Source organism: Vespa velutina, chromosome 5 (genome assembly GCF_912470025.1).
Source record: "Vespa velutina chromosome 5, iVesVel2.1, whole genome shotgun sequence".
NCBI classification, from domain to species: Eukaryota; Metazoa; Arthropoda; class Insecta; order Hymenoptera; family Vespidae; genus Vespa; species Vespa velutina.
In genome coordinates, this window is record NC_062192.1 from 6,440,567 (window position 1) to 6,455,566 (window position 15,000).

General features: G+C 25.7%; 1 protein-coding gene across 5 annotated transcripts in view; it reads left to right on the forward strand.

The window, feature by feature from the left end:
• The window catches only part of LOC124949067 (probable serine/threonine-protein kinase DDB_G0282963), an 87,508-nt gene that overhangs the window by 50,055 nt on the left and 22,453 nt on the right, over positions 1-15,000 (forward strand). For 4 of the 5 annotated variants that reach the window (XM_047493599.1, XM_047493600.1, XM_047493601.1 and 1 more), the window contains exon 2: positions 4,031-4,253. In XM_047493599.1, coding sequence (XP_047349555.1) covers positions 4,128-4,253 — 126 coding nt within the window. In that variant the 5' untranslated portion in view covers positions 4,031-4,127. Of the gene's footprint in view, positions 1-4,030; positions 4,254-5,724; positions 5,816-15,000 lie in introns of those variants that run through there. The other variant, XM_047493603.1, reaches the window with a different exon arrangement.

The window sequence follows — 15,000 nt, forward strand, 5'->3', positions numbered from 1 at the left end:
TGTGAATTATGATTTAATATGCTTTAATATCACAATTGATTTTAAATTAATAATTATGAGATTATACGTATATATGTACTTTACAAGTACATATATACATACGTATAAATATGATCGAAGTACAGGATGTACCAAAAGTTCCTCGTTTACCGTTAGATTCATTAGATTTATGATAATTATTGTATTTAACATGCTTTAATAAACATTGATTTTAAATTAATAATTATAAGGATTATACATATATATGATAAAGATATAGGATGAATCATAAGTTCCTAGATGATATCGAAAATAAATAAGCTCATTCTTGATAATTTTCTGATTTATTTATTTTTTAAATTGTAAAACTTTTTTATGCAATTTTTTTATTTCTTTTTATTTTCTTGTAATTTTTTACTTTGTTATGAAAAATATTTAATAATAATATCTTATTGCTCTCATCAATTAATAGGATTATTATCGAGACATTAATGATCGCACTTGAATTTTCTTTGTAATAAATTTTTATTATTTAGAAATCTTTTAATAATAATCAGTTCTCCTATTAATTCTATAATTATAAGATTATTATGGATATTAGAGTATTCGATTATTTTTTTTTTTTCTTTTACAATAAACTTTTAATAATAATTTTCTAATGTATATGCGTCAAATATTTATGATCAGATTTTTATTGGGAATTATCATTTTTTTTGTAAACATTTTTTTCTATAAAACTATAAAAATATTTACTTCTTTTAAATTGAAAAAGATTACTATTATAATATTATAATATTATTTTCTTGAATCTTTTCTTTAATGAATAATTTTTTCTAATGCTTACGCATCGAATAATTTTTATTAGATTAAAAATTATTATTTTTTTATATTATTTCTTCGCATTAGATTAAAAATAATCATTTATAAAGAACATATTTGAATATAATTATAATAAGTACATGAACATATGTACATATAAGTCAAGATATTTTTATTTTTCCTTTTTTGTTTTTTATTTTAAGGACACACGCGCGCCGTTCGTATTTTTTAAAATGAAATTTGTCAGGAGATTCGTAAACGAAAGTGGAGCAGCAACGTTGCGTTATTCAAGGACGATGGGAAGATAGTTTAATCTCGTGTCCTTTATCGGGGACGTGTATTAATTTCTAGGACAAATATTATATAAGATAAAGAGGATATCGGAGTATTCAATATAATCGAATATTTAATCGAATAATTATTTAATATTATTTTATTTAATGAATTAATAAAAATATTATTTTATTATAATTATTATATTTAATATCAAGTGAAAAATTGTCCATCGGTTATGAAGGCCTTTTTTTTATCCTAATTTATACATTAAATAAAAATAATTAAAAAGTTATTATAATTAAATTATAATAATTTTTTTTTTTATTAATATAAATCATTTATTTTACACATGCACGCGCACATACATATATAACATTTTAATTTTATAAATATTACTATTAAAAATTTATTTATTTATTTATTATATATATATATATATATATATCATTTAATAAAATATAGAATTTAATAATAATTATTTTTTTCGTTTTTTTTATATTTTATATTTTATAATCTATGATTAGGTTACATGCGATATATTTTTTTAACTATTTTGTCGATGTAAAAACAGGATGATATGGGGGAAAGAAAAAGCTGATAGAACAATTATCTTCTATCTCGGTCTGTTAATTAAAGCGTGTTGTTCGAATATGGCAAATGCAAGAACGATCATTGAATTAATTTGTGTGCCTCATTTCCATCTCTTTATCTCAAACATAGTTTTCCCTCAAACATAATGAATATTTAAATTTTTTTCTTTTTTGAATGATTTGGATACAATTGTGCACAATTGTATCCAAATCATTCGAAATAAACTTATTTTCGAATGATCTGGATATAATCGTTCATGATTAATTTTATATATATATATAAAATTTTTTATGTATATTTTATATGTATATATAAAGAAGACGGAACAGAAAATAATAGATAAATTTAATTTTGTCGAAATTTAAATTTTAAAATTAGTAAATTATTACATGTGTATGTATATATAGAAAAACATAATATATCATTTATCATATAAAGTGTTAAATGTCAAATCAATTTTAATTTTAATTTCTGATAATTTCATTGATAAAATTCGATATAGCATCAATGAAATTGATATCATTAATATAAATCAAGCGATCGTAATTCAGTTTAAAATGTTTAATATTTTATATTTTAAATATATCATTAACATTTAAATTGTTTACTTTTTAATGTGTAAAATCTTAATTCAATGAAATTACTCATTCAATTAATTTAACTTTTTCTTTTATCCCTTTCAAAATAGTAATAAAATTATATATATATATATATATATATATATATATATATATATATACACGCATACACATTCACATATCTATATAGTCTTATCGTATGATTACACTAATATATTTACAATACCTATATATATATATAAATTTAAGGGATTTGCATAATCTAATCATACTGAGTTAATTAACGAAAATTATCAAAAGAATTGAAAAGAGAGAGGAAGACCGAGAGAGAGAGAGGGAAAGAGAGGAGCAAAAGTATCGCGGAAGTAAAGTCGATAAGGCGAGAAAATCATTATTACGATCTAATGATAGAGAAGGAAAGATTCCTTGCACAACCAGTAATGGTAACAGCAACAGCAACAGCAACAACAACAACAACAACAGTAACAGTAGCAACTCCGATCGTGGATTACGACATACGACAATGCCAGCGTGCAATTTCACTCTCGTCCGAATGAATAAAAAAGAAAGAGAAAGAGATAGGGAGAGAGAGAGAGAGAGAGAGAAAGATAGATAGATAGATAGATCGTTAGACAGACAGATAAATACATAGATAGAGATAGATAGATCAGAATTGCGCCATAACGTCGCGCCGGACGAGAGATTCGGGCGGACCTAGAAAGCGTCTACGAAATGCTAATTCTTTCTAACTTAACTTAGTTTAGGTTAGTCTTAGCTTGGCTATCGTACGCTTGGCCAACCAACGTAACGCTGACGCGAGAAAAAGAAATTCGCGAAGGGAAAAGAAGAGGGAGGAAAAAAAGAGTAAAAAGAACAAAAAAATAATAATATCACGGTGAACGCGTCTAGAACGTGTCTAAAGAAAAAACAATTTTGCGTAGATATATTACGTTTATCTCTCTTGATCTTTCAAAAAGAGAAAGAGAGAGAGAGAGAGAGAGAGGGAGAGAGAGAGTGTGTGCATGTGCATGTGTGTATGTATATGTGTGTGTATGTGTTTGCAAAAAGGTCAGAGACATCAAGATTACCTCGAATATTCGATTATCTTTTACGATCGTTTTTTATATTTCATAATATTATCTTAAATAATGAATAAAAAAGAGATTTATATATATATATATATATCTATATATATATATACGTGTATTAATATAGTAATGTCGAAATTTGTTATACATACGTATAGAGACATATATGTAGTAATTCAATAATGTCGAAATCATGACAAACCGAATAATAAATACATATGTATATATTTATAAATAGGTACGCGGTAATTTAATAATTTCGAAATTTCAGCAAAATTTAATATTAAAATGTCTATATGTACGTAATTATTCTTAAAATTTAAATTTACATTAATGAACTGATGTTACATAAATATTCGTTATTTCGTATTCAACACATATAACATTTTAAATATATATATATATATATATATATATATATATATATATATATATATATATATATATATATATATATATATATATATGTATATGTATATATTAATGATAACGACGGAAATGTTTTCAATTAATAAAATCTCGTAAATATAAGAAATATTTTTTAATAGATATCGAAATATATTAATGAAAAAAAAAAAAAAAAAAGAAAAAATAAATAAATAAATTGTATCGAAATGTTTGTTGAAATTAATTCTTTTTATATTTGAATATTAATATGACGTTTCGATATTAATGAAAAATTTCTTTTATGTTTTTAAGACGTTCGACGGCACGAGGATGAAAGGTTACGAGGATCGCAAAAGGGCGCGGATTAGTGCTCCAAAAGAACAAAGGTCTTCGACCGTTACTATCGGAAATGACCATGACGAGCGTGGCTGTCGGCCCGGGTAGCCTTGTAGCACCTCCAGCTATGCTAACACCGAAGATGTATCATCTACAGCAACCTTTAAATCCATCACCATCTTCGCCCACATCTGGGAAAGTGAGTAAGAACACACACACATACACACACACATATATATATATTATGTGGATCAGTTATACGTATTCATATTTATACTTTTCGTTCATTCATTTTCACATTTAATGTGTTAAATACGAAATTAGAATATTCATTTCTTTCTAAGCGATAAAATTTAATTGCGTCGAAAGGAAAAGTTAATTGCCTTGATAGAAATCACTCAGTAGAAAATATTTACTCTACTAGGTATTAGAATGATTCGAGTGGACGTATTTGATCTGTCGAAATAAGTTCAATTCGTTTAGTTTCAAAATATTTTAAAAATCAAAATTTTTACTATGTTAGATATTATATGATATATAAATGTATATATATGTATATATATGTATATATATATATTTATATAACATTTCTTAAAAATAATAACAAAATACAGTTTTTTTTTTTCGTTGTATGCGAAAAAATTTTATTAAAAGAAAAAAAAAAAGAAATCGCATAAGAGATCGGATCTCTTTTTCTTTCTCTCTTTCTCTCTCTTTCTCATTCTCTTAATGAAACACTAATTATCAACATCGAGAACGTGTCGTACCTGTGTCTACAATACGTGACTGTAATGTGGTTCAGAAAGTAGGAAAATATGGCGGTTGAGAACGATTAAGGTCGCGGACTTAGTGTCCATTGAAATCGAGAAGAGTTGAGATTAGTATTAAATGCGCAAAGGAGACAGAATGACAAAAAGAGAGAGAGAGAGAGAGAGAGAGAGAGAGAGAGAGAGAGAGAGAGAGAGAGAGAGACTTCTCTGTCACATAAAAAAACCCTGAAACTGAAACTCGTAACGAAGGACAATACTATTTCTTTCTTTCTTTCTTTTTTTCATTTTTTTTTCTGTTCTCTTTCTCGTCAGTGACATAAGGATTCACGATCTACATTAACGCGCATGTCTTCAAAACTCTTACACTCCTTCTTTTTCCTTTTATTCTTCTTCTTCTTCTTGTTCTTCTTGTTCTCATGTCGTCGTCGTCGTCGTCGTCGTTGTCGTCGTCGTTGTCGTCGTTGTCGTCGTCGTTGTCATCGTAGTCGTCGACAATGGCTTTGACTGGTTTTGCCGTAAAACCGGAGGCCAGTTATGACATCGAATACTGGAGTATCAAGACTATACACAAGACTACCATTTCGCATTTACGAGGTCGACTTTAAAACTTAGAACTTGCCATTTTGTCTTTTGCCACGCTCAGTTTAGATCACGATGAGCATGCGCGCTCTCTCTCTCTCTCTCTCTTTCTATTTCTCTTTTATTCTCTCTCTTAGATCTTGATCTTGGATAATCATTTTCATTCACGTACCTACGATCGTCAGTTACTATGATCGTTCGCATACTGTTTGTCCTATTATGTGTGTACTTGTGTGTGCGTGTATATATTTTCACTTGTGATTTTATTCTTTAATTATTTTATAATTTTACTAACAGCGATTAAAAATAATCAACGTAGTAAAGAGATACCATTTAACAGTAATTTTATTCGGTCCATCGATCAATCGATCGATCGTATTCAACGTTCATCGTCGTCATCGTCGATGTTCACGTATGTATCACTATATATGTATATGTAGATATCTAGATCTTCCTTGAAATCTACTAGATCAAAAATGGAAATTGTACTATTGCGATATTTAGCAATCAATTGCGAGATTCAATCCCAAGTGATCATTTTGATTTCGTCACAAGTAAAATAAAATCTGAAACGATTTTAATGGAAGATCTTCTTTTAACAAATTTATTGGACTTATTCGAAGATTTAGGCACGAACGTTTCCCAAATTTATAGACTTTTTTCTTTTTTTATTGCCATTAGAAATTTGAATTTGAATTTTTTTTTTTTTCTTCCTAATATCTGTATAGAAATTTCATTTTAATTTGAAAAATAAATAAAAAGAGAAACAGAGAGAGAGGGAGAGAGAGAGAGAGAGAGAGAGAGAGAGAGAGAGAGAGAGAGAGAGAAGTAATAATTTAGGTGACATGATCGTGTTCAAGTGTTCACATATGTTCAAATCTATATATGAATATATATATATAATAAATATATATATATATATATATATATATATATATATATATAATTTTTTATATTAATGGTATTTAGAAATTGTGAATTTGTTCTAATCAGTTAAAAACTACATTTCAATGGAAAAAAAAAAGAAAGATGATGATGCATACAAATTATTTCTATCTTTCAATTTTTAAAAATACATATATCTAATATTCAGTGTTAATAAATTTTTTTCTAGTCAATAAAAAATTACGTTTCAATATACTTCAAGAAAAAAACGAGAAATAGTTGAAATTTTGAAACTTTACGTTCAAAATGTTCACATATATATATATATATATATATATATGTTCGCTCATGTAAATATCAATTAGTCCGTATTAATAATATTACAGATCATTAATTAGAATCAATCTTTCTTTTTCTTTCTTTCTTTCTTTCTTTCAATCCTTTTAAAATATTATACTTTAATATCAAATTATTAGAGAAAGATTTCGATGAAAAATATTTTACTTTTTAAAAACTGAATTTAACGTATACGAGAATCGTTCACATGTGTGCTCGCATATGTATCTATATTTACATACCTAATGCGCTCTATGTTAATAATAATACGTTTATAGCGTCGTAATGTATACCTTTTTTTTTGTTTTTTTAACTCCTAACAGCTATTGGCTGTTTTATGGATACAGTTTGTGATCTGTTACGTGAAAAGTTTTTCTAACGAATGAGAATGAATGAGTACAACGAATGGTTATTTTAAATGGATATACACGTGTTCATTTTTGTATCCATTCGAAGATCATGCGTAATTGGGAAATTTATGCCTGTCGTGTTTTTTCTTTTGTTTTTTGTTTTACAGAATTCTATCGTCGTTTCGAATTCATTTCGAAAGATTCGACCTTTTAAAAAAATCATTTAACTTTCATAGTCATTTATCTTGTACACGCCCACACACATATGTCTATATGTATGTATTTGTATTTTTCGTGCGTATTATTATTATTTTTTATTTTCTTTATCATAAAAATACTTGCTAGTTATTATGTTTGAATGATGAAATTTTCATTATATTATTCGATTTTCTATTATTATTATTATTTTTTAATTGGATAACGAATTGTATTTTTCATTATAATTTTTTTTTTTCTTTTTCCAATATTTTTCAACAGAAAATTTTCTAAAAAATTCCAGATATATAAATTATATTGATAGTTTCATTACGATACAAAATAGTATATTTATACTTGATTATATTATAATGTAATAATACTTATACATGATTATACTATAATTCACTATATTTAAAATTAGTTATACTATAGTACAATATATTACGTAATATTTATAATTACTTATACTTAAATATACAATATTCTAATACTTATATATATATATATATATAAGTATTATTTATAATATAAATATATTTATATTTGATTATACTACAAAAATTTCTTATAAATTTTTTTTTTTCGATCAAAGAAAAAGAAAAACGGGTTACGTATGATTAACTGTTCAGTCTCAGCAAAACAAAAAAAAATTCGTGCTTCAGTCCTCTCTCTGTAAATTATTATGATAATAAAAAAAAAAAAAAAAAAAAAAAAAAAAAAAAAGAGGAAAAAGAAAAAAAAATAACACTTGAAAAAAATATTTCATAAAGAAAGCCGGATATACAAGTTTCATCTCTCGGAAATATTCGTACATCTTCGCTTTTTATTGAGCTATCGATCGTGACTTTACAATACTTTCTCTTTTCTTGCTCTATCACTCTTTTTTTTTATGGCAGATTTTATCTTTATTTTTTGTTGTGTTTTTCTTTTTTTTGGTCCTTATTTTTTTTCTTTTTTAAAGAATCCTTCAAGAAAAACCATCGCGTTTCCATTCCCCCTTCCCCTCTTCTCTCTCTCTCTCTCTCTCTCTCTCTCTCTCTCTCTCTCTATCTATTTATATCTCTGTCTCTCTCTCTTTATTGCTTTCGATGCACTTTCATTTGCATCGAAATGAAGATTTTAAGTTGGTATGTATGAGCGATTAGGAAGCATTACGAGCACAGCATATTACGTGGCTAGTTTGCTCGTAACATCATCGATCAACAATGCTCGTTACGAGAATAATTATTTATGCGAAGTGAGAAAATGGAGTTAACGTAATCGGGCGAGAACAATTTCACGTTTACGAGATTATTATCCTATGTCAGGCATAGGTATACGTCGTATAGTCGTTATTTTTTATTTCCTTTTTGTTTCTTTTTGTTTTCTTTTTCTTTTTTTTTTTTTTTTTCTTTCTTTTTTTGTTCGGGCTCTTTGACTTTATGGATAACATTAGATCAATTGTAGTTGTTTAGACGAACTTAAAAATTTTTTTTAAGCATTTCGAATCAACGCGAATACGATCGTACCAAAGAGATCTAACGGTATTTTGATTTATAATAAAAATTTAATTGTTAATAGGTAATTTTGGAAAATGTTAAAGATCTTTAAAAATTTGTCAATTGTGACACGATCTTTATTTAGGTTTATTAGGGTTTCGTCAGAAATGTTATTTCTTTCTTTTTTTTTTCGTAATTAGTATTTTTGGATAATTTTGTAGAAATAAAATTTAACAATTAATATAATGTAGAAATAAAATTTTACAAATAAAATTTAAAATTAACAATAGCATATTTTAAATATATGAATGAATATTTATATATTAAATTTAAAACAGATATTATATATATATATATATATATATATATATTTTTTTTAATTTCCTTTCTATTTTTCTTCGATACAAAATTATTTATTAATTAATGTTTGCCAAGAGACATAATAATAATACTATATATATATTTTTTTCTTTTTTGATAAGTATTAATATTTATATATAATACATTGATAAATTTGATAAATTTGAAATATTATTTAATTTATTGATATCTAAGTCATTATAGTTACATTATTACTTTAATAATAATAATAATAATAATATATATATAAAGTAAAGGAAATTTTTTAAACAAAAACAGAAAAATAACAAAAGTTTGTTTAAAAAAAATTAAATAAATTTAAAAAATAAAGAAAATGGAACGGTGAATAGAGTGAAAACAGGATCGTGTAGGTTCCGAAGCATAACAGTCGTGAGATAACGATCGTTGGATGAATAAGTTTTGTAATAAATTCAACGACATCGAACGAAAGGAACGAAAAGGAACGGAATGGTCGATCTCGTTGTGTAATTCCGGAGACGCAATCTTCGTGCTTATGGAAGAGACATGAGCGTGCATAGAAACGAGGATGATGATGGATGATGCATCGGCTGCAGCCGATGCACCGGTGCGACTGCCGTGACCTCAGGATGTACACACAAATATATATATGTATGTGCATTTTCTCCGTGTATATGTATATGTATATAAATATTATATATAATATATATATATATATGCACATATATATATATCTGTGTGTATATGTGTGTGTATATCTGTATGATATATAACGTCAGCTCTAGATAGAAGAAGATAAAAGATCGTACGCGACGATGAACACGAGTATGAGACATAACACAAATACTTATCGACCGTCGGTAATTTTATAACACACACACATAGAAAGAGAGAGAGAGAGAGAGACATATACACACATTTCCATTTTTTCTTAACATTATTTTTTTGATAACAATCGTTTTCATTAAGTTTCTTATATTAGTCAATTTTAAGATTTAATTTTTTATTTACTAATCTTACGACTTTATATATATATATATATATATATATATATATATATATATATATATATACATATACACATACAATATATATAACAATATATAAGTATATGAGAAATAATTTTGCAAGAAAATATTGAAAATTATCTCGAAAATCTTATTTCATAAAATCCTTCCGAGTTTTCCATTTTTTTTTTTTTTTTTTGTTTAATCTATCCTTTTTTTTTTGCTTTCTTTCTTTTATTACCTAATCAGATATATTAATTCGTGTAAATAAATATTAAGCATTTCAATTAGATCTATGTATGGATAAGAATATTCATTAGATATTAATTGGATATTAATTAGATATATTTTTTATTCGAAAATAAGAAACTCTAAAAAAATATTTCGTTTTTTCGTCTGCAATGGAATATCTTAAGGTTGATTGAAAATAGCCAAGGTCGATTTAAAAAAAGAAAACAAAAAATTATTTATAAATTGAAAATGTCAAATATTTGATTTACAAACGTATTTCTAATGTGTATATATATATATATATATATATATATATATATATATATATATATCAATCATATTTGAAATGATTAAGAAATTTAGCAAAAAAATTTTTTAATTTAAAATTGATTACTCTTTCTTGACGACCGATTTAGATTAATTTTTCTTTTCTTTTCTTTTCTTTTCTTTTTGTGCGATCGTAAATAAACATGTAGGCTTATAGTATTACAATTTCAGAAGAAAAAAAAAAAAGAAAAAGAAAAAAGATTAGTAAAAAAATTTTCTGAAAAGATTAATCAATTTTTAAAATGACCTAGGAAATTTTGGACCATCCTGTATATCTCTATTTCTCTCTCTATCTCTATCTCACTTTCACTCTCTCTCTCTCTCTCTCTCTCTCTCTCTCTCTCTCTCTCTCTTTTGATTCTGCAAGCAGCATCAATTCTATGCTAACGGACGGAATGAAAATGGTTTTAACCGCGGTTATATGACTGACATTATGCGTTATTGCATTTCGCACAATTAGCGTGGCCGTGCCAAGATCTTAGAGAGTAATATCTACCGAAGAAAAATAAGAAAAAGGAGAAGAGGAGGAGGAAGAAGAAGAAGAAGAAGAAGAAGAAGAAGAAGACGAAGAAGAAGAAGGAAAAGATGGAGAAAATAAAAATAAGAAATGTGCATGATTCAAACGCACGAGGACTAACTCATTCTTAGTTAGACGAGATGGCGTCTTCTCGAACGCCATTGGAGGACGTTGACACTCGCGCTCTTGTCTTTCTTCTTTCCTCTATCTTCTCTCTTCTTTCTTCTTTCTTCTTTCTTCTTTCATCATTCTTTCATTTTTTATTATTTTCTTTTTTTTTTTGTTCCTTTTCTCCTCTTTCTTTTGTTCTTCGTAAGAGTAAGAAAGACGAAACGATCGTATTCACGTCAAGTTGAATTTACATCCGGTTTACTTCGAGTTCGTCCCAGTCAATATCAATCACGAAAACCAGAAGACGTTATTTTTATGCATTTATAATATTTGTATTAATATTCATGGGAATTATTGATTGTAATATAATACTTGGAAAAATATTATCCTCCATTTCACTTTTTGTTTCGTTTTATTATTTTGTACTTTTTGGTTTATAATTGCGGTACGTGTGATCTTGTTTCTCTCGTTTTTTTTTTTCTTTTTATTTATTTATTTTTTTTAATGTACTATAATCCATGTAAATATATCTTTATAAATTTGTTTAATATTGAATTTAAAAAATCTATCTAACGTCTTTAATAGAAAATTTCATATCATTTCATTCTCTTTGAATGATATTTCATTAGTTTTTTATTTTTCTTTTATTTTTCTTTTTTTTTTTAATATTTTTTATTTTTTAATATATGAATTTATATATTTATGTTATCATTAAAGTAACATTTTTTTTTTTTTTTTTATGACATTATTTCTATCTGACAAATTTTTTTACTATTATTTATTTTATCTTACTTAATTCTTTCAAAATGCATCATAAATTCCATTAGAATTCGTGTCTATGTGTTTAACTTAGATTTTGTATTCTATGTTTTTAAGCAATTAACAAATCACACATATACACACGTTATTTATCTAATAATAAAAAAAAAGAAAAATATATATATATATATATATATATATTATATAAATTTGATCGAATTATTTCAAAAATATGTTAATAACGAAGACGATAAGGGAAAAATGTTAGTATTGAAAGGTTCATTCTGGTTTCATGGAATTCTGAATGAGTGGTTTGGAGGTGGAACAGGGATAAACATAAAAAGAAAAATGAAAAGATATTGAGAGAGACATGAACGAGATAAGTAGCATAACTATTAATTAACAGAAGCTGAGGGAGTTCACTTTCGCCTGATGACCAAGGCCTCGATCGAGATGACCTCGCCAGATGATTTTCTCTCTCTCTCTCTCTCTCTCTCTTTCTTTCTTTATCTCTTTCTACTCGTATCCATCCCTCCCTCTCTCTCTCTCTCTTCCCTTTTTCGCAAGAAGCCATCGTCCTTTTTTCCGGACGTCGCGTTTCGTTGCCTCTTGCTCATCCTCCTCTATTCCTCTAACCGTAGTATTATGTATGTATGTATGTACGTATGATTTGTGCATATATATATATATATATATATATATGTGTGTGTGTGTGTATGTACGTACGTATACATATGTATATAAATAGGAGATGTGCAGGAGAAAACGTTGCGAATGGATTCACGCGATTTAACACAAGTGATCTTTGCATTAATTAGGATGCCGTAACATCGACTAGTTTTTATTGGTTTTTGTTCTTGCATAGGTATTTCTTTTTGAATTTTAATAGCATATTTTTTTATAAATTTATAATATCACTTTCTATGTTCCTTTTATTTTTCGTTTATGAGACCGTTCCTTTTTTTATTTTTATTTTTCATTCCTGACGTTCTATTTTTCTTTCGTTTCGTAATTCGTTTAATAAATTTGAAACATAATATATCTTTTTTTCTTCATGTATAAGTTGACACATGTCATTTATAAAAATTTCTGATATTATTTTTTTTCAAATTCTCCTTTCTTCTTATGTTTATATATATATATATATATATATATATATATATATATATATATATATATATATATGTATATATTTTTTTTTCTTTGTTTGTTTAATATTTAGTAAATAACTTTAAGAAAACAAATTACATTTTATTAAATATTGTTTATATTTGTTATTATAATAATAAATTTGATAATATATCGTTATAAATTATTAAATATTATTGAAAATGTGATATTACAAAATCATTTGTTTATCTTTTTCTTTGTTATTAGTTTATTAGTTATTTCTTTTTTTTTTTTGTTATTATTATAAATATTGATTAAAAAAGAATTATTCAAAAAATTTATTAATTTAATTTTTTAAAAATATATGAATGAAACGAAGTAAAGTATTTTACATTTTTTTTGTTTATTTATAAGAGAGAGGGAGAGAGAGAGAGAGAGAGAGAGAGAGAGAGAGAGAGAGGAGCAGTTAGAGTACATGGTTATATTACTTTTGTTGGAAAATGATGATTGTTCGAAATGACTTAGCATGTAATATATTCGATTTTTTTTCCTTTTTCCTTTTTCCTTTTTCCTTTTTCCTTTTTTCTTTTTTTTTTTTTTTAAATAAAAATTGTAATATAAGGAAGAGGCGTGTTCTTCACACTTCCGCTTTCGTGCTTATAGCTCTTAAACTCGTTTTATTTATTTCTCAAGCTGCCTGGCAACCTTTTCAACCATGGTTGTTACGTTTATCATTTTTCTGAAATATATATGAAACGTTAACTTCGATCGTTCGTTATCTATATACAAGAGATTTTTGTTTTTTAAATTATTCAAAGTGTGTATGTTAACTATTACACTCAAATTGTCAATATACTCGTATATATAAATATATATATATATATATTTATATATACATGTATATACACATATACACATACATACATACATACATACATACATACATACATACATACATATATATATATATATATATATATATATATATATATATTCATATACGATGAAGTACATAATTGGAATTTCTTCAATTACTGCATAAATAATGATTTTAGCGAAAAATGCTTCAGATAATATTAGAGTGGCTTCGAAAGGGAATGTATTCTGACGTTCTAGATGAACGCATAAAGGTCATATGAAGGTCAACTTTCTTTTTTTTTTTTTTCAGTGGAATCACATATCTTTTAATACATCGCCCGATTAAGTTAGATGAAAAAAATTATTACTCTATTAACATATTATTAACCTATATATATATGTCGACAAATTATTAGTTTAGGAGATATATTATTTTAAATATTGTTAATTATCGTTTTAAATATAACATATCTTTATACAATTTTTTTGCGATATTTAAAATTGAAATAATCCTTAAATTAATGGCTTTTGGAAATAAATAAATTAATATATATTTTTTTTTGATGTAATAAAAAAAAATATATGATACCATTAAAAGAAACAAACAATGAGTCTTCTCATGATTAACTTACTTCTACGGATTAACTTACCAAAAAAAAAAAAAAGAAAGAGGGAATCAATCAGGTCAAATTATGACACCTTCGAAACCATTCAACTTCTTCCACTTGAAAATTTTTTTTTATTAAAATTATTTATTTAGATGGCAGTAGAAGTAATAATCCCATTTACGTGTTTCACCATGTATGCAATATACGTATTTATGTATATATATATATATATGTACATATATATGATAAAATTTTAAAGAAATCGACGATTTTGTTGGATTTAAAACAAAACGATCGTAGACTTCGTTTCACCTTAATCTATTTTTGATAGATAGATAGATATGTCTGATAATATAAATTTTGCACCTGCAATTGCAACGAACCGTAACAAGATGTCTAACGAAATATATATATATAATATATATATATATATATATATACATATATATATATATAAGTACATATTCGATACGTTAATGTACG